We start from the raw sequence: 20,320 nt of genomic DNA on the forward strand, positions 1-20,320 counted from the left end.
AGTCTTTGCAGAGGGTATGAAAACGGAATAAAATGCATGCGGAAAACAAAGCTCAGTGGGAGCATTTCAACATTCTTTTCATTTAAATGTAAATTGTTGCAAAATGGCGACGGATACGGAGCCATGTGCTCCTTCTCTCTGCTTGAGGAAACATAAAAATTTGCATCAACTTTTTTCTGCGGCCACAGACAGCTGTAAACAGCTCTCTCCCATCCCAGCCCAGCCCAGCCCATCTTCTTCCGAGCCATTCGAATACCACATTTGAACAAATTTGCCTCAATTTGCCAATCAACTTGAATGACAAAGTTGTCGTGGAGTGTATGGAGTGTGTGGAGTATGTGGCTCGGCCTTCTGGCTGTATGCAAATCCTTTAAGTGGCCATCGAGGGAAATGTTGCACACACCAACAGTGAGACCGAAAAGTTTGTGCACTTAACAGGTGCAGATCTTATCAGGCAGCAAGCGCTGCCACGCTTATCCGACCCTAAAGATTTGTTCTGCCCAAAATATAAATTGGGAACAAAAAAGCGAATTCAAATGGATTTCCCAGTCGCTATGTCGCCTTTTAATTGCCCCTGTACGTCAATCATTAACTCAAGTGAGTAGAGTAGAACACTGTCATTGGAATTGGAATTGGTATTGGAATGGCAGTACAGTAGACACCGGTTATGTCACACGCCAGTCGAAGGCGCTCCTCGTGTCGGTTCCCAGTGCTATCTACTGTATAAATTCTACGTAGCTCTTGTCCCCAAATACCACCTACTTCTGGCATAAGTCGGCTGGCCGACTGGTCTCTATCGCACTAGAGACTCTTATCTTATCGAATGCTCGCCTGCTCGCTCGGCCACCTTCCCGTTCCCATACCCCCTTCCCAGTCCCGCGGCCCAGTCGTCGATTATGAAACATTTCGCATTTCTGTTCTGTGATTAATTTTAAATAAAATAGCCCAGAAAAGTCACAGTAGATTAAAAATAAGTTTAGCACTCCATAAATGCACTCAGCACGCAGCGAAAGTGTTCCAAAAAGCACTACAGATGGATATACTCGGATATTGGATTCGAATGAAAAGCCAAATGCTCCTTCCAGAACCCCTGGGCAGTTTACTGTCAATATAAGAGCATCTATGGGTTTTTCAAGTGATTCTAATTTGAAGCATTTCCTGTAGATCGCGAGTTCTCCTCGATTGCTGGGTGTCGGGTGTAAATCAAAGCTTGATGCTTTCAATAAGCGCCTGTTGTCAGACGATTGGCAGGCACTGTGCAGCAGACAGGCATCTGTGCATCATCGTCATCATTAGCGACGAGCAGACACTGCGGAAGATGAGTTTCTCGATACGTCTCTGGGGCAGAGTGACGCATTTAAGGACGCACTCATTCGATTGAGCAGCAGCCATTTACCGAGAAATTAAAAAAAATGCTGGGTATGGGTAGGATGTCTGTGAGTGGACTCTCTCGTTAATCATTAATATTTATGGGCTGTGCAAGTTAATATATGAAATTCGATACAGAGCGACTCGAAGCGGCAATAACCAATGACCAACCATGTCCAGCATCTGTAACCCCGACTAAGAATTCTCTTTGTTTTTGTTATATTACAGACGAAAGGCCCGATCCGATCCTCATCCCCAGTCCCGATCAACAAGTTTGCCTGGCTGTCAGGATATGAACAGTGAGTGTTGCTGGTGTGCATTCTGTGGGCACTCAGGCGAATCCTAACAACAACCCTAGCAAGTCAAATTATGCTCAAATATATTCAAATAAATGGAGGTATGTATTTTTGCTTATGCAAACGATGAAATCATAATATATTGCTAAATTGCTGGCATCATTTTTCTTGTTTTTTTTTTCATATTGTTCCTTTTTCATTTTTTGTACGCATAATTTTCAACGGAAATCGAATCAAATGCAATCGAGTGCAAAATGATATGCGGCTTCAAGTGGGAATAGCAGGACAACGAGTCCTATATGTAATAATATGGTATAATATGTATTTATTTATGTTTCGTTTCGTTTCACCCTTAAAGTATGCAGGTGGCAACGTGGCAAGAGACTCTACCATTCAGAGAGTTTCATTTTGATTGTATTTTATGAAATATTAATTAAATAATTCCCTTTTACCGTTCTGAATTTCGCTTACCTTTTTGTGCGGTGGAGAGTTTCAGTTTCAGTTTCTGTTTCTTTGTTGCTGTTGCTTTAGGTGGAGTGTTGTTTTTGTTGTTGTTTTTGTTGGAACGGGAGTTGGGGGGCCCGGGCCGTTCGCCCACCAACCTGACTTACGGCACAATTTGTTTTAATTGCTTTTTAGCTTCAGCTTTTACTTGTGTTGAATTTTTTTGTAATTTTTTAATAAATTTTTTTGTGTTGCCTTGTTTCGGTTCTGTCTTCTTTTGAATTTGTTACGTTTTATGTATTTATCTGCGAGTTTCAGGGTGGGGGGAACAGAGGAGCAGAATGTGGAAATTAACGCGCAATGCAAACAATGAGTGGAATAAAACACACAGGGACCAGAGTCAGAGACAGATACGAGTACGGGTACGAGTACGGGTACGAGAGACACACAGAAATCAGCGAGTACCGAGCACAACGAGTGTACGTATACGAGTACATATGTTTCTGTCCATTTTCATTTGTTTTCGTACTTTTCTTCTACTGATTCTGATTCTGGTTCTCTTTCAATATTTTACGTCCTTGTTTTTTTTACACCTTTGTGACTTTTTGGCTTTTCTTGCGGATAAACACAGTTTTGTCTCGTTCGCCGTTTAGATTTTGGTTTATTTTTATCGTTCTGTCGTGATTCCGTTGGTTCGTTCGTTTGTCCGTTGGCTCGCCCCGGATCAGGGCACCGCACGGAGGCAGTGGCAGCGGCATTCATCCACTCGACTGCTCAGTTTTATAAATAAGTTTCGTTGTTCTTTTCGGGGTAGCACGCAGAGCAGCATCGAATGGCCAGAGCGAAATGAATTTTAAGCCAAGCTAGCACCATTGATGATAGCGGGGACATCTCATCTCATCTCATCATGTGTATCTGTGAGATACACTCGTACAAGACTCGATAGAAACAGAAACAGAGCGGAGCAGAGCAGATTCTTCTTCCTGGCGGCTGCACCAGGGAATGCGTTAATTATGCGACACAAGCACTTAGCCACAGACCCACAAGCATTTCAATTTTGATGAATTCCGTTCTTGGGGAATGTGCCTTCCTCCCCCTGCTATTTATGTGTGTACGCCCCACCTCTCTCTTTCTGGGTTCTCTTAAACATTTGACGATTTCCCCTGTTCCCTGCTCGGCATGGATTGGTTGCGCTATCTCTTAGGATTGACACTTCTATGGGGGATGGGGGGGAGAATGGCATGTGGCATGTGGCAGAATGTTGCTGGATACGTTTGGCAACTGATTATCTACCAAACTATGCTATAGGTAGAATATTATTACATATCTAGCCTTAAAGAACACAGTTTCTCAGATCATTTATGTCTAATATTCTCGGAGAAGGTAGCCTCAAGGATCTCCTCACTATTTGAGGGGTACAGAAGGTGTTTGCTAGATTTTAAAATTTCTCATTTCATTTTCTGGTTTTCATCATTTGCCTGTCTCTTGCAAGGCAAAAAAAAAAGAAAACACAAATAATATTTTTAAATTGTTTTGTCAGCCGCACACAAAAAGTTCGACGAAATGTGTTAATTTTCTTAGGCCCCATTGTGATTGTTGTTGTTGGTGGTGGTTGTGGTGGGGCTTTCTATAGGCGAGGTCCAATAATTTTGATTGCTGCCAAAAATTCTTAGACAGACGGCCGCATTTCGCTGGCTGACTAAGTGAGCCAGAGACCCCACCCCCACCCCCACCCACCCTCGAAAGTAACGGAGCAGGAAGGCGACAGAAGTGGACGACGAGTGCCTGTCTGTGACTGTTTATTTGCTGTACCCCGTGGGCCCCCCTCTCTCAAGTCCCGCACTGATATCCGGGTCTACAATCGACACATTTTTATAGAGTTTATGCGTTTATTACGCTAATTGTTGTTGCTCTTGTGAGCTCCCCCCTGCGTGCCCCTGCGTTCGATAGCAAGTGATATGAGAAGTTTTTGTCTTTGCTTTCTTTGGTTATTTTATTTATACATATTTTTTTTGGTTTAGCAATTGTGATTTGCTTGAGTCATCGGAAATTGGCCAAGTTGAAAGTGGTTTTGTTGTCTGTTGCCTTTTCTAGTAGAACTTTCGGGGGATGGGATGGCAACAATCTTTCGGGGATCAACAACTCTGTGAATGCTGAACGCTGAACTCTGAACTCTGAATTGTTTGTGCAGTTTGTGTTGGGAAATCTTCTGCCAATGCAGATAGAAGTTTTGATAAGGAATTAGAGTTTCTAGGGGAACAAGATTCCAATAATTGCCAATTCGAACTTTCAGGAGGGCCCCCTTTTGCTCAATAAATTCTATCTATAGTTTTCCTTCGTATTGAAATCCGTTTGGTTTTGTTTAATGTTTTCTTGATATTCTTTAGATTTTATTTTATTTCTTAGTACATATACTTGTCCATAAATCTTTGAGGTACCTTCTTTGGAAAGTATTATTGTTATTACTATATATTAAATATTGTTCTATGCCCCAGTCATCCCTTGATTGCCATTGCCATCCTATTATTAGATCTTGAGATCACCCTAACAAGATATCCTTGAATGCCTTTAGTCGCACTTAATTGAGAGGTTTTCGGGTGACTTTTTAGCATTGGGAACTCCGCTGCCCTGCAGCATCATTAATCACTGCCGACTTTTAAGTTTGTTTTTTGTTTTTATCGCCACAAAGAGCACCTTGCTGGCCACCGAGCGAGCCCCTATCCAAACTTTTGTTTCAAGCGCACAAATATTTATGCCCCATCGACGATTAATCAGCGCACAATTTATAGAAAACAAATGATAACAATCAATAGAAGCGATTATTTTAGGTTTCGGTTTCGGTTTTTGTTTCTGTTTTTCTATACGATTTTCTTGAATTCCCTTTATGGCACTTTCTCATAATGTTATTTACGGATTTAGCTTTGACAAAATCGTAGCCCCCACGCCGTTTTGCAGAGCGCTCGTTAGCGGTTCCCACTGGCCAGACCCGACCTTATACGGAGATCAACCCTAGCAATGAATGCCCTGCAACAAGTTCTTGGAGCCAGGTTCTGGTTTTTAGTATTCAGTTCGGTGTTGGTCGTGGGTTTAGTAAACGTTGGGTTTCAGTATTGGGTTCCAGTTATTTGTGTAGTGTTTCGACACCCATACTACACCTTATTTGGAATGGAATGGAATGGAATGGAATATCAACCTTAAAATGCTGTTCTCGAGTCCACGTTCTGTTTTGGTTGGTTTTAGTCGCTTAGTCGCTCTGAAGTTTCAGTTCGAGTAGAGTATGACTTTTTGGGTTCCATTTTTTTGGAGAGTTTCGATGGGGATCGCACTTTCGGCTCTTCCCCCTTCGGTGGTGCACTTTGATTTGCTTTGCCTGAGATTTTTAAACACTTTTTTTCTTGCCGTAGTTTTTCTGAAGCACCTTCGACACTCAACACGCGACAAAAAAAAAAAACAAAAAAAAAAACGAAAGCACTTTGAAAAAAAGTTCTATGGAGGGGGCATGGAAATAGTAGTGCAAAGACCACACGCACACCTTGGCGGGGAGTACTCGGAAAGATGTTGATTGTAGGATGTTGTTTGTTGACGCTGGCGGGGGGGCACGTGCTGCTGGCGCTGCCACTGCCACTGCCGTTGCTGCTGCTGCTGCTGTGGGTGGTTGCTGCTTCTACTGTGGCGCTCACTAACTGCTTGGGGCTGCTAGCCGCTGCTGCTACTGCTGCTGCTGCTGCTCGACTTTCACGCTAGACGACTGCTTTGCAACTGCTTAGCGGCATGGGCGGCACAGCAGCGATAACGGCACTCCGGCCATCGGGCATCGGGCATCGGGCACGGGCTCGACAGGCCGTCTGTTCATGTTCGGGCGCGTTCGCTTGCCCGTCGAACATGTTGCGAGGCAGTGAAAGTGTCCGGCACGGGGCACGGGGCACGGCGCGCCGCGGCGGTGTGCTCGGAGAAACAAAAACAATCGAGCCAGGAAATTGGCAGCCGATGCTCAAACAGGCAATCGGGCAAATAAACTGCATTAATCGAAATGCAGCTCAAGTTGACACTAGACACTATGTGTGGGTGCCCTGGGGCAAGAGTCATTCAAAATAAATTAAAGTAAACTTTTGAATACAACATTTAAGACGCCAGCTTCACTTTCTCCGGCATCTGTCATTTTATTAAATTATTTTGAATACCCATTTTGGTATATTTAAGTATTACAGATATTTTAAACTTTCAAAAGAATAAATTTCCTTAAATTGCATTTAGCGAATATTCAAGTTTCCTTTTCGAAGGAAAAACGTATCACATTTATTTTCGTCGGTCGCAAATGTTATTCAAGAGCTAAGAATGGAATCAAAGGAATTTTCTACACTTTCTGTACAGGCAAATATTATATTTTATTCGACTGTCCAATGGCACTTGGGACACTGTGCTGGGGACGAGCCAACATGTTGCCGTCAGAGCCAGAACCAGAGCTAGAACCAGAGCCAGAGTCAGACCAGAGACTAACATGTTGTGTTGGCTGACTTTGTGGGGCATTTATGTGGCCGATGGAAGCCCTCAGCAAACATCAGGCAGCAGAAGCCAAGTCCGGGACCAGAAACAGCAACAGCAACAGCACAAATTGCAACAGGAATGACAATGATAATGATTCTGATGATGATGTTAGAGCTGAAGATTCGTATGGTTTTAGGGCTGGCAGGCATTCAACGCATTCTGGCATTCTGGCATTCGGGTCCCAGGCGTGCATTAGTCATAGGAATTGTGCACACAACAATGGTCGGCACTCTTGTTTTCGCGGTGGTGGAGGGGGATTTGTGCAACGCTGCGTATGATTAACAAAATTAGCAAACATTTATCAACAGTTGCCGCAGGGCCGGTCCCCCCGGGGCAGCTGCAGAGGCAGTGGCGTTAGCGGCAGTGGAACTACTCGGAAAAACTAGAACAACAGATAGAAATACAAACTTTTGTCAACTTTTGTGACAAGTTTGTAGCTCTGTTCCCGTTCTCTCTCGCCCTCTGCTAAGCAGTTTAAATTCCTAACTTAATTTTGTTTCAACATTTGAGTTTGTGTTTGCTTTCTTCTCTGTTTTTTCCGTTTCCGTTTCTCTCTTCAATGGAGGTTTGAGCAAGTGGTTGGAGTTTGTTTTATCAAAAGATCGCTATTTTATAATTAAATAAATGCTGTTATACCTGCATCAAAGGGATCGTTTTGCTAACCTGGGACACCTAGGAACCCTAGATGCTTCCCAAGCTCCAACGAACATGCCCACTGATGGTTAGACTTAAAAAAGTCCATAAATACACCATAAAAACGTCTTTACACTATTTTCACATATTTTATTAAAACTTACACTCGTTATCAATTGTTTTTTATCTTATGAAATGAATTCTTAATATATTATTTCTGGAAATAATAAATAATATTCCAGTTACAATTTTACTGGAGTCACTGTCCGGGACCCCAGGACTTCAGGACTTTGTATTTTATTTTATTTTATTTGTATGAGAAATTTAATTCTGGAAATTAATTTAATCCAAAATTCAAAAGGGGGATAATAATATTTCTGAGATAGAGAAGATCAGTGAAATACGTTTGGATCATTTTGGATTCGTTATAGGTAGTTTATTAACTTTTAATATGGCCTATTTCCGATTTAAAATTCAAGTAAATTGATGGGTACGCGAAAGACAAAGAATAATATATCAGTTTCTTTGTCGGTACTTCTGGACTCAATATGCATCACTCTTCCCACGTCCCTTATCTTTAGTCTCATTCTCATTTTGACCCTCAAACACACCACCAAATGAATCCTCTTCACGACTCCTTCTTCATTGACTTTTGACATAATTGCTTTCTTTTTAGAAGGACTGGGCAGGTATACGTGTATATTGCATTCCCTTGACAGCAAATGAAAGCCACATGTCGAACCACCCAGCAGTACCTGGAAAGCACCACCACTCCATCGTTCCCTATCCATTTCATAGTTAACATAATTGAAAGAAGCGAATATAGGATGGGAAATGTCAGTTAAATTGATTGAACATGTCGAGGAAGAACCTTTGAACTACACATGTACACACACTCGTATGTACATACATGTACTTCCACTCTTTTAGCGGTTATCTTGCTCTGTGTTTCTCTCAATTATTGACGGACTGACAATTTTGCGGGGGTTCGTGGTCCATGTGGCTAAAACAAAGCACACAAAAAATAAACATACTCGTACAAGACCAGAGACCAAAGGGCAGGGGGGCTGCCCCCGATGAGCTTCCTAATGAACTGGGCAAAGGCTCATTAAGCTGGACTCTTGCTGGGTCACACCATACCCCCACGTCATGCACCATCTGCGCCATCTACACCTGTGCAATTCCCCACCTCCCCACCTTATACAAAAATCATTGAAATAAGTTTGTGCAATACGAGTACCGGTATCACTGCCTGTGCAGGAATGCCATACGGGAATAGTATGGATTTGCAGTTGTCAGACGGCAATGAGTAATTAAAACTATCCGTTTCACTTACGATTTTCTTTGATTATGGGAAAAATACTGTCAAAACATTCCAAACTCACCTGCAAAGAAATCAATAGGAAGTGAAAATTCTTGATTAATTAAATTGGCAATGAATGTGTGAGGACGGGAAAGGAAAATCGCTTGGAATATGGCAAAATGTTTGTTTAAGTTTCAGATTGCATTACAAATGGACTTAAAGTGTGGGCAAATACACATCAATGGCAGATAATTAAGTCATGAATGTCCTCGAGGGCACACTCAAAATGCTATGAAATATTACTGCGATTTGAATGAAATTCCAAGAAAATTCCAAAAAAAAAAGATTACCTAGCGTTTAAAAAATTACCGAAAACAATTAATTCTTCGAATTATTTCGATATTTGAGTGAAATGGATTGTCTTTTACCATGTTAATATTGAACAGGATATCTTCTACTTTAAACGTGATATGGTCCATTTCCAGAGCACTAATTGTTGTTCCATTAAGTTGTGCATGTATCGATTTTGATTTAATTTTCATTAAATATTTCCTATCGAGGATGTTGGGGGTGCTGTGCTGCTGGTTGGCTCTTTTGATGCTTTTACATCTTTAACCGTAATTTCCTGTGCAATCCTGATGGCAAATTACCTGTGGCGCTTCAGGTAGTCTTCTGACCACCGCAGAGGCAACTATCAACTCAAAAACTTGCACACTTAGAGCTCCATACCACAGCCTGCCTTCAGCCGCCTGCCGCCGGCCTTCTTGTGCAGCCTTGGCCATGAACTGGACCACAACTGCTCCTCGACCGGTTGGCACAAAGCAATGTCAAAGACTTTGACTGGCTCCTTGACTGCCAGATGCAGCAGGGCCCATAATGTTCCCACTTGCAGGAGTTACACTTTGGCCTTGAATCCCACTTCCGGTTGCAACGAAATGTCGGAGTAAGAGCTGAGATTTTCCCTCCCTTTGGATCAAAAAAGCTTCCCGGATGGCGGCAGCTGTAAAGCTTGGAGGGTACCGTATTCGGTTGAGAAATTTGTCGAAAAAAGCTTAGGCGAAAGCATATGTTGGCCGTGGTGAAAGCTTACGAAGGCTTTGGTAGTGGTGGATGGATGGATAACAATGCCTACAGCTCTTCTATGCTTTAAGCTTTTTGGCAAAAGCTCCATATATCAAAGCTCAAGAAAAGCTGTCAAAAGCTGCCATACGTTCAGCTTAAACATTTATATCAGGGATAATAATAATAAGTTACATACATATATTTTAAGAATAAAACATTTAAAATTTAATTTTAAGTTTAGCGGGTATTTTACAGGATAACTATAAATAATAATTATTTGGGAAAAAAACAAATTTAATTTTAATCATACTTTTAGCCAGCATTTCTACAAAATGAAAATAATAATGTGTAAAATGCATTTGTGACCTTTTGAATCATTTAAAATAATAATTATTTTGAGCGGAAAAAACTACAAACTAAAAATAATATTTAATTTTAATCATGCTTTTATCCAGCATTTCTAAAAAATAAAAATAAAAAATTCAGACACTGCAAAATTAAAAAAAAAGAAATAACTTTAATAATTATGCCATTTGGATGTGCCTCCTGGAAATTGATATTGATTAAATGGGAGTTATTTTTGGCCTAACCTGACCCGTTCCCGGAAAGGTTATCTCCCGTTCCCTGGCCTATCAATGCTATAAATAATCGCCACACACCTACGCACGTCTTCTGCTGAAGTTCAATGACTAGCAACAATGGAGATCTACTCAGGCGTGAATTATTGCCAGCAAGCTGCTGTCCGTTCGGCTCCATTGCCCCAAAACAGGAACAGGATACTGGAGACGGAGGAGGCGCAGGCGAAGACGGAGGCACTTATCAAGATAATGAATTTGGCAGAGAATCGGGGAGGATGGGGATGAGGTGTGTGCAACAGTTGCCATCAATGAAGATGGTCCAAGAGGGGCTGCCTCCCGCCTCGCAACCTTCTCTTTGCCACGAGATTCCATGAAATGTGGGATGCTTTTACTCCAAACAACACACATGGTTTCACAATTTTAGTGGCTAAACCTCCTCCTGGAGGGCCTAAGAGATCGCTGGAGCTCCAAACGTAGAGCCAGTAAAGCAAAAAAAACACAAATTGAAGCCATGTCAGAGGCAAAATGAGGCAAAAAGAAGAATCTTTCCAATGTCGGCATACATATATGTATATAAGCCATGCTCGTATATTTTTCAATTAGTTAAATATAGACTTTTTTATACAGATCATTGTTGTTTGGCCAGAACGCTATTTGTTATCGAAGTGTTCGTATTACTGACACACTTTGGATAAGGCAAGCCCTAGCAAGCGTGCCATCCGAGACGTCGCTCCAGATTCGGGTAAAACCCAAAGAGGCTTCGGCTGGAAACTGATCTAGAAACTAGATCTATTCAGCTATAAAAGCCCCGATTTGGTCTCTGGAAAAGCATCAGTTGTCAGCCAATCCAACTATCACCAACATGCGGTACTCTTGCGTCCTCCTCCTCCTGGCCCTCTTCGGCTGTGTCCTGGTCAGACAGACCAGTGGCACCGGCACCGTAACCACCACCGTGGCGACTATCACAATCCCCACCACCGTGGCGAGTATCCCAGCCATCACCACCTCTGCATCCGCCATCACGACTGCCGCCTCCGTGACCGCCGACACCACAACTACCGCCGCCTCAAGCTCAGCAGCCACAACCGCCGCCCCTTCTACACCATCTGGGGGCAAGGGCAAGGTCAAGCGCAACTGGAAGCGGAAGGTGCACAAGGGCAAGAAGAGGTCCATCCGCCGCAGGCACAGGAACAATAACAAGAACCACAAGAAGAGTGGCTAGGCTAGGTCTGGCTCTAGATCCATAAATGGAGGTCTACAATTCTGGCACTGATCCTGACTCAAACGAATTGCCGATAACTCGATGTCTTTTTGTTTTCTATATTTAAGTGATTATTTTTGAATAGTTCTAAGGCAATAAAATAGGTGGATTTAAACACATTTGTATCAAGGAAGTACTTAAGAGCAGCAATGTTCGGATACACCACATCGTTCTGTTAGACATACTCGTATGTAGAAGCAAACTCGTAGTCGAAAATATGCATTGCATTTATCTGGAACTATCATCGCTTTCTCTATAGAAGCTTAGCTAAGGAAATTGGGTATGAGAATGTATGAGAATCGGGTTAAGGAATTAATTTTGACTAAAGGAATAATTATGCCACTTTTGTTCTGTTTAAATTTGCTTTAAAGTCGAGGACGAGTCACCTCAAGCCTCATCCTGTGATAAATAAATACAAAAGGTTCCACTACAGTAGCCAGAGCATTGTCAGAAGGTTCATTTCCGCTGTGGCCACACAGAATGGCGTGCAAAATGCAAAAACAGAAACAGAAACAGAAACGAAACAGAGCTCTCTCGTTGATGGGATAGGAAACATTAACACACGCGATGTGGCTCTGTGGCTCTGTGGCATCTGTGGCACTGCCGGCTGGGGCAAGCATCCAAGGACAGGGACAATTGCATGTGTAATTTGTGTTTAGTGGGCTGGCAGTGCTCCATTAAATGTTTCACACAAAAGAAACAAAGGTCTGATGCGGCAGGTAAAACTTCCACTGATGTGGGTGCAAAAATATGTACATCTTTACATACGAGAGAACTCAATCGTGAACTACTCTCAAAAAATTCTGTATCTAGATGCTCATAAAGAGAGACCAATGGTCGGGGATCTTTACTGCCTGTTTCATACATTTAGTATTTGTTATATCTGGTTTTTTATTATTTTTGAATCATTTAAGACTTAATGGGATCGGCCTGGGAGGATTGGATGCCTCGCAGGCAGTTCCTGATCCACCTTTGTGGTGTTGCTGGGTGCTCCCTTTCGCTAACCACACGATTTGCGTCGACCGTGCTTCCGAACTCTGGTTTTCCCACACCCACACGGTGGCTGAGTGGCTGGTTCTGCAGTGGTGCAGGTCGTGCCAGGCGACGTGTCTGGGAGTGGTGTTACAGGTGGTGACCAGGTGCAGCAGGTGGGCTGGCAGTCTGATATCGGGGGCTGGGTGGTTGGACCACAGGGAACTTCTTCCCCGTTGCCACAGCCACACGGTGGCTGGGTGGTTGGTTCTGCTGTGATGCCAGGCGACGTGGCGTCAGACGGTGACCAGGTGCTGCAGGTAGGCTGGCAGTCCACTATCGGGGGCTGGGTGGTTGCATCACAAGGCTCCTCTTCCTCGTTGCCACAGCCACACGGTGGCTGGGTGGTTGGTTCTGCTGTGGTGCGTGTCGTGCCAGGCGACGTGGCCTCAGAGGGTGACCAGGTGCTGCAGGTGGGCTGGCAGTCCACTATAGGGGGCTGGGTGGTTGCACCACAAGGCTCCTCTTCCTCGTTGCCATTGGAGCAATCACAGTCTTCCGACGAATCGCTGTTGTCGTCGACGTTGGTTGGTCCCCTGCCTAAACATGTTCTTGGTCTTCTCTTTGAGCACTTGGAGGCAGAGGCCTCGAAGAGGGCCCCGGCCACAATCAGTCCCATCAGCCAGAGAAAGCGCATCTTGCATACTGCTGCCGGAGAGCCCCAATGCATCTTCTATATATACGCAGAGGTGCAGACGACGATCCCTGGGTCTTGGCCCTACCCAAAGCCACAGCCATTCGTAGGTGTCGGTCGGGTGATGGCCTTCCACAAATATTTGTTTGTTGGAAAGGTCTGTTCTTCCATTTTTGGCTCGCTCCACGCGCTTTACTTAGCGCGTTCTTATTTTTATTTTAGCTGAAATTATTTTTATTTTTGGTTTCGTTGAAGTTTACTTAGCGACATCTGGTTATTACCATATTGATTGAGTTTAGGTTTGCTTTTCTTTCGGGTTCTTCGAATTATTCGTTCAATTACGCATTTTGTTGTGTGGATCTCACCCTCAAAGAGAAGATCGTTGCTTACTATATCTATACTATATGGGAATGAGAGGATTTGCGATAGCTGCAAGGATTTTCTACTTTCTCAAAAATATAATACAAGTTATAACATTTTTTCTTTGAATTGAATACAAGATTTACGCGTGTATTGATCAAAGTTGCTATCGCCAGAGCCTGAAGTGTCAAGTATAGTCACATCTCCAGAGCAATCACCTTTCTATTGTTTCGGGGCCCGAGCCCGACCTTCGCGTGGGCAAACAGACTTTTGGCAATCGACATTGGACTATAAAATGCGGCGAAAGCGATTAGACGATTGTCAGAATACGGAGCGAACTGTGTGAGAATGAAGTACGACAAGCGATCCCTGCTGCTAGCCCTCCTCTGCCTGGGCATGTGCTTGGCCCTGGTGGTCGGCCAGGAGCTGGACGATATTTCCGAGGGCGAAGAGGACAGTGGCTCCTCCACCGATGTGGGTGGTGCCGATCAGTCGGGTGGAGACAACGGCACAGATGTGACAGACGATGGTGGCAGCAGCTCCGATGTGGACGATGGCTCTGCGGATGGGGAAGACGATTCGGAGGCAGCTCCTCCACCGCCACCACCACCGCCGCCCAAGAAGAAGAACAACAACAGGAAGAAGGCTGGCAACAGGCGCGGCAACAACAACAGAGCCAACAACAAGAGGACCGCTGCCCGGAAGCGCAACAACAGCAGCGCCAGGAAGACCAACAACAACAACAACAGGAGGAGTGCTGCTCGTTCCACCAGCAACAACAATAGAATCAAACGTCGCGCCAACAACAACGCCAGAAGAACCCGGGGTTAGGGGTTCGGTGTTCGGTTCTCCATCATCAACAACAGCAACAAAAACAACAACAACATAAGAGTATATGCAAAATAAATTTTTTTTTTATGATTTAATCAATTCTTTTTTAGTTTTTTTTTTTATTGTTTTGAAGAGCATTGACCGATGTCCAAAAAATAATCGAAATTCGTTCAAATGGAAAGCGGATATGCACATGCTCAAAGTGGCAGAAAGAAAATAAAAATAGAGAAGTCGATGGAGTATAAGTCCCCACAAACAGTTCAATTATCCACAACGTTTTCGGAGGGCTATCATCATAAGTTATTCAGGTCCTTGTCAGCACAAAGCCCCAGAACGCACACAGACCAATACATGGATGCATAGATACATACATAGATACTCGTATTGTATCCAAAATCCACAAATAAAATCAACTTGAACATCTTTTCTTTGCCTGTCTGCAGCAACCTGAACCTGAAACCCGTGTGGTGGTAACTGAAAGTTTTGTCACTTAACTTTTGTAATTCGATTAAGTCTCGACTAGCTGGAAATTGATTTCATTGTGAGTCGCTAATTGCCCCCAACCCACCACCACCACCACCACCACCCCCACCCTGTTTATTGGGCTAACTTTTCAGTTAGTTAAAGTTGTTGATTTTCTAGTTTGGTTACGCCCACGAGACGGGGACGGAGACAGGGACGGGGACAGGGACAGAGACGGGGCGTATTCGCAAACAGCTTGACAATGAGAGTGAGAGTGACAGTGGGTGTGGAAGTGGCAGTGGCAGTGGCAGTGGAAGCGGTAGTAATAGCCACGTTGTGCTGCTGGCTTTTGTCTGACGTGCTTGGGTGTATGGTAATTTAATAACAACCTGGGGAACATTTGTGCAAACGTTGCCAAAATGCCAGCGAGACAATTGGACTCGTTTGTTTCTGATTATTTTGCAAATACATTTAATTTTGTTGTTTCATTTATTATCTTTGCGAAGGCCAGACACTGGTAGATTGTGGGTCTTTAATTTGCAAAAAGATTGCCAAAAACTGCCTCTCAAAACAATTTAGAAGATATCCAGCTGTGTAAGTTTCAGGCGGTACCCAAATTTGCGGCTTCCTTTGGGGATTCAATGGGGAATGGCAAATAGCTTGTCTATCGCCTCAGTGGAATTTTCTTCTTCGCAGTCAGATTTCTCGGCAAGAAAACCTCATTGCAATGCATTTAATGCACATGTATTATTATAATTATTCGCCAGGGCCTTGTAGGCACTGCCCCTCAGATTGGCCCCTGAACCATCGGAACGATCGGTTGGGGCCGCATTGTAGACGACCTCTGAGAGGACGATTAGTGCAAAGCTCCGACTCCAGGCCTTCAGAAAGCAGTCGACCAGCGGTGGCAGATGTCTCTGGTCGATGGCCGACCATGGCTCCGGAGCGACCCAATGTTCTCCTCGATGAACGGCTGAACATGACCCTCGATTTCGTGCCCGCAACAGGTGGTCGGCCTCGTGAAGCACACAGACGCAGACTCCAGGCATCCACATCCTCGCACACGTCCTGTTTGATTAGCATAGTGCATAGTACTTGAAAGGACGTGCTGGTGCAAGCCGCTTGTCCATGGCTTCCTTGGCCACGATGCCGGCCGACCATAACTTGGATGTCTTGGATGTCCTGGCTTCCTTAGTCGCCTTCATGGCATCCACAGTGATGCGGTGCAGACCATGTAGGGCTCCATGCACTGGTAGTACGGGGTCACTGACTTCACCAGCAGAGAAAGCATGAATCAGAACCCAATCAAATCTGACCTGGGCTCAAATGGTAAAAGTGAAGCGGGGTTTTTGCAGAGTGAAGGCAGAAATGTAATAAATTGCTTCAACGCCTAATAGGAATCGATTGGGAAAAACCTCCAAAAATTTCAAATATTTCACAAATTTTTTGTCTGTCTGGTTCATTCAGTGGAGGCTGAAGATGTGCGGCGGCTTCTGACTGTGGGATCGCCAAGAAAAACATATCGATGACATCGATGCTACCATCTCTAGGCCCCTATCCCTTTGGTCTAGCGATTCCTACGTTTTCCCGGAGTTTCTTTAGCGAATTGTAACTTCTTTTCTTTGATTGGAGCATATGTGGAGATGCAAAGACAGAACCGCAGGAGACCATCACACATGGAAGCATATGTATGTTGCTGCGAGGTCTGTGTGTTTTGATTTGTTGATTTATTTGTTTTTCTGTCCGCCTCCACAGAAGTCAGGGCGGGACCGCCTGTGGCCTTCACGACGGCTGCTTTCTTCCCTACTTTGCGCCCCTAATGAGCAATTTAATTATGCACATTGATTGATTGATTCTAATTGATGGAGAGGCACCGCGTCACCCACAGGACGGACCAAAATTCAACCTTTAAATGGCCAAAAGCTTCGCCTCAATAAACCCACTTACTTTATCAAACAGCCACAACTGGTAACTGTTTTCCTCATTATGGCTATCATCGATTGGAAGCTGGGCGTGTTAAAGACTCCAAAGGCTACCTTTGGAGGAGGATGAGGACAAGTCCGCTGGCAATTGAAGGATCATTGAAATGTAACTGAGAAGGAGATAGATCTAGAACATCTAGATTGCGGGGACAGGGATTTTGGATCTGGATAAAGAAGGGAATAAGCCAGATAGCACGCACTTTGCAGAGATGTGACTATTGTTGGGACAGTTGTAGGATGTTGAGTTCTAGAGTGTTGAAAGAGTGCACTTAGAGAGTATGTTTCGGAATGTGAACTTACCGAACATTGGCCAGGGTGTGTCGTCGGTTCTTGAGATAGCGACTGTGGTACTTCTGGAGGTCCCCGATGGAGCCCTGCTCGGCCTGCATCTTGCTGGTGGGCAGCAGCTGCGAGTTGCTCGGATGCGAGGAGGCTAGAGCGGAGGCCGACGTCGAGGTCAGGCGATGATGGGCCGCAACGCTGACGCTGCTGCTGTTTTGGGTGTTGGTGGCGTTGCCAGTGCTGCCGCCGCTGGAGGCAAGGGTCTCGTTCGAGTTGCTGCCAATGACGGTGGTGGCCGATGAGGAGCTGCCGCCGGTGGAGCCGATGGGTGCTAGGACGATGCGCGACCAGCAGGACTTGTGCGGCTTGCGGAACTTGAGCTTGATGCGCGGCGAAGGAGTTGAGGCTGTGCCGTATTCGGTGGCCTGGCCAGCACTGACCGATCCAGATCCTCCAGCTGCTGTCGCCGGTCCCGTGGACGACGAGGTGGCCGACGAGTGGTGCACACTCTCACAGCTGCCGCAATAACCCGCCCCGGCGATGGTTGGTATCGGCGGTAGGGTCTCTGAGCACTGGCTGCTCAGGGACAGCTGCTTGGAGTTGGCCTGCTCGGACTCCTCCTCCTCCTTGATGTGCGGCAGTGGTGAGGTCTGTGGCTGGCAGCTGCACCGCTGGGTCTGGCTCTGACTCTGGCTCTGATTGGGGTTCGGGTTCTGGTTCTGACTTGGATTCGGATTCGGATTCGTGTTGCTGTACAGACTGGATGGGGTGGTCGCTGAAGTGAGCAGATTGCTTGGGGCAGCGACTGCTGTCGTCGCCGTGGAGACCGTCACTGGCTGGATCAGGCTGGGGGCTGTGCTGGTGGCGGAGCCCAGCTGCTGGACTACTGCGGTGGGTGAGACACTAGCGTCACTCAGGGTCTCTGGTTCGGCGCGACGGGCCACTAGACCGCTGGCCAGAGAGGCGGCGGCTATGTCGGCGGCGCTCAGCTGCTGCTCCAAGTCCTCGTCCACGTCGTTGATCAGAGTCTTCAGCGATATGGGCGTTGTCACCGATGTGCCACCGATCGTGTCGGCCAGCGAGTGCTTCTTCTCGCCGGTGGTATACGGTTCGAGGTCGGACTCGCTGGTTATCTGCTGCCGCTCTGCGGCGCCTTCTACTCCTCCTGCTGCTGCCCTGTGTGGCTCGTTAATCGAATGATCTCCTTTGGTGGCTTTCCTTTTGGCCTCCTCCTGGTCCACTCCCGACTTCTGTTGCGGATCAGTGGTGTCCGAAATGTTTTTGTTGGTTTTGGGTTCGTCCGGTGTCTGTGCGGGTGTTTGGGGCGGACTTGTGGCGGGGGCTGCGGAGCCGCCCCCGCGACAAGGTAGGCAACAGCGAAACACTGTGCCACCGAAGCACTTGGTCCTTGGCTTTGATTTTCGCTTTCCTTGCCCCTTGCCACTCCCACAGCCGTTCCCACTACTGCTGCCGCCAACGGCTGCGCCTCCAGCTCCTTCTCCTGCACCCACTCCCGCTCCGCCTCCAGCGGCACCACCGCCTCCACCGCCCCCACTGGCTGCCAGGCCGTTAACGTTGCAGATGCCACCTACTGCAGCTGTTCCACTGTGGCCGTTCCCGTTCCCGTTCTCGTTGCCGTTTCCGTTTCCGTTGCTGCTGCTGCTGACGCGATGCTGGAAACCAAAGGGAAATCATTGAAAAATACAAATTGAACAATTATTTAGCCATCATTAGTGGATATATATATATATATAGCGGACTACGGTCTGCCTCCCCGCCCCTCAACCTTGGCCGGCGGCTGGTCCGAGCCCTTTGGCCCCGCATTCTTGCTAAACGGAAAACTCTGCGCGAGCCTCGCCAGACGCATCATTCCCCAATCGATCCTTGGTCCTGGTCAGCGGCACATGGTCCTTCACACGGCTGTCTGCAAGGAGAAGGAGATAGACAGAGAAAAACACGATCAGTAAATGGATTATGTGTAATTATAATTAATAAATACATGAAGAATATATAGATGGTAAGGGCATATACATTGCGGTGCGCGAGAGTAACTTTCATTCCAATTTCTTTTCTTAATTTCCCCTCCGGTGCCGCCTCAAAGTATGCCGCACAACATCAGCAGAACAGCAGGTGGGGATGCGATGCACGTATGTGGGTTATCCACATATTTGCCAACAAAAGTTTTGCCAACATCCGCATCCGACCTTCCGGCGACCAGCAGCGGCAGCTGCACAAACTGACCCACATGCCACATGCACACACAGCCAGGCGGCGTGCCCCAGCTTCGAGTTCGGTATTCGGTTCATTTCAGTTCCGCTGCCGGCACAGCGATTCACTTAAATCCACTTAAGTCCATCATCGGACGGATTCGCGCAGTGCCACTGCCACTGGGCGCACAACGCAGACAAAATTCTGATGCCGATGGTGGAATTGATACTGAAACTGAAAGTGCTGCTCCTGGTGCTCCCCTGGCTGCTGATATGCAAGTTCCTGTACAAGCCCGCGGACTTTACGGAGCCGTCTGTGTTCTACAACAGCCTGGACTATCATCCGGAGGACTACATAGACACGTTCACAACGCTGCAGCAGGAAGACTACTTTCAGTGATTGTGAAATGAGGATAATTTGTTGAATTTTTTGTTTTGTTTAAGTTTATTTCCCAAAAAAAATATAATGAGTGTGAGAGGAGCCCCGCTTTGGTTACTGTAAAAATTTCAATCTTTTTCTTTCCTTCGAGGAGTAATGGAATGTTTGGTTAGTATCTCCGGGGCAGAGACCCACTTTTTAAGAAATTGAATGAAAGATTCGCAGGCAGAGATAGATCATTTGTGAAGTCCCAAACCAAATGTGCGATGTATTTGTGAACAATAGAGTTCAGCAGGCTTCAGATATTTGTATGCGATATTGTTTGGCAGATCAATATTATTCTTATAAAGATACGTAGACATTTATGTAGATAAATCTCTTCCATTGTGGCCTGGTTCCCAATAATCCAATTCAAATGGAACCAATCGAAGCTCAGAGATAAACAAATATTTAGATCACTTGATGCTTTTCACAATGGCTGACTGTCACGATATTCGTACATGGGATAGTACGATAGAGAGCTAAACCCCATCATAATAGAGACCTTTGAACAAGTGGATGGGAAATTCGCAAACCGAATTGGCGTTTAAAAATAATGCGCAAATCAAAAACAAATATTTGGACAAATGACAATGATATGGAACATTGGATACAAAAACCC

At 45.4% G+C, this 20,320-nt stretch overlaps 3 protein-coding genes across 6 annotated transcripts in view; 1 reads left to right on the forward strand and 2 right to left on the reverse strand.

Annotated features, from left to right (window-relative positions):
• dnc (phosphodiesterase dunce) overlaps nt 1-18,957 on the reverse strand; it is a 118,321-nt gene extending 99,364 nt beyond the window's left edge. For 2 of the 4 annotated variants that reach the window (XM_033384522.1, XM_033384524.1), the window contains exons 1-2: nt 18,860-18,955; nt 17,092-18,746 (exon numbers count right to left, since the gene is read on the reverse strand). In XM_033384522.1, coding sequence (XP_033240413.1) covers nt 17,092-18,746; nt 18,860-18,943 — 1,739 coding nt within the window. In that variant the 5' untranslated portion in view covers nt 18,944-18,955. Of the gene's footprint in view, nt 1-17,091; nt 18,747-18,859 lie in introns of all 4 variants that reach the window. The other 2 variants (XM_033384523.1, XM_033384525.1) reach the window with 2 other exon arrangements.
• Nucleotides 12,364-13,182, reverse strand: LOC6901299 (salivary glue protein Sgs-4-like). The gene is made up of 2 exons (XM_033384535.1): nt 12,909-13,182; nt 12,364-12,740 (listed from the first exon to the last, which is right to left on the reverse strand). The coding sequence occupies exons 1-2, from the start codon at nt 13,157-13,159 to the stop codon at nt 12,491-12,493; spliced, it is 501 nt and encodes a 166-aa protein (XP_033240426.1). The 5' UTR covers nt 13,160-13,182; the 3' UTR covers nt 12,364-12,490.
• A 379-nt stretch (nt 18,958-19,336) lies between the features above and the next one.
• On the forward strand, nt 19,337-19,785 carry ng4 (new glue 4). Its single transcript, XM_033384539.1, has one exon. It carries the CDS (start codon nt 19,489-19,491, stop codon nt 19,678-19,680), a length of 192 nt encoding a protein of 63 aa, XP_033240430.1. The 5' UTR covers nt 19,337-19,488; the 3' UTR covers nt 19,681-19,785.
• Nucleotides 19,786-20,320: the final 535 nt, after the last annotated feature.

This window comes from Drosophila pseudoobscura, chromosome X, assembly GCF_009870125.1.
Source record: "Drosophila pseudoobscura strain MV-25-SWS-2005 chromosome X, UCI_Dpse_MV25, whole genome shotgun sequence".
NCBI lineage: Eukaryota > Metazoa > Arthropoda > Insecta > Diptera > Drosophilidae > Drosophila > Drosophila pseudoobscura.

Bases quoted from the DNA above. Each gene is read 5' to 3' on its own strand.
- LOC6901299 (XM_033384535.1), bottom strand. From the start codon at position 13,159: ATGCGCTTTCTCTGGCTGATGGGACTGATTGTGGCCGGGGCCCTCTTC. The intron at 12,741-12,908 runs CACGTCGCCTGG...GTCGCCTGGCAT, and splicing joins ACCTGGTCACCCTCTGAGGC to CACAGCAGAACCAACCACCC.
- ng4 (XM_033384539.1), top strand. From the start codon at position 19,489: ATGCCGATGGTGGAATTGATACTGAAACTGAAAGTGCTGCTCCTGGTG.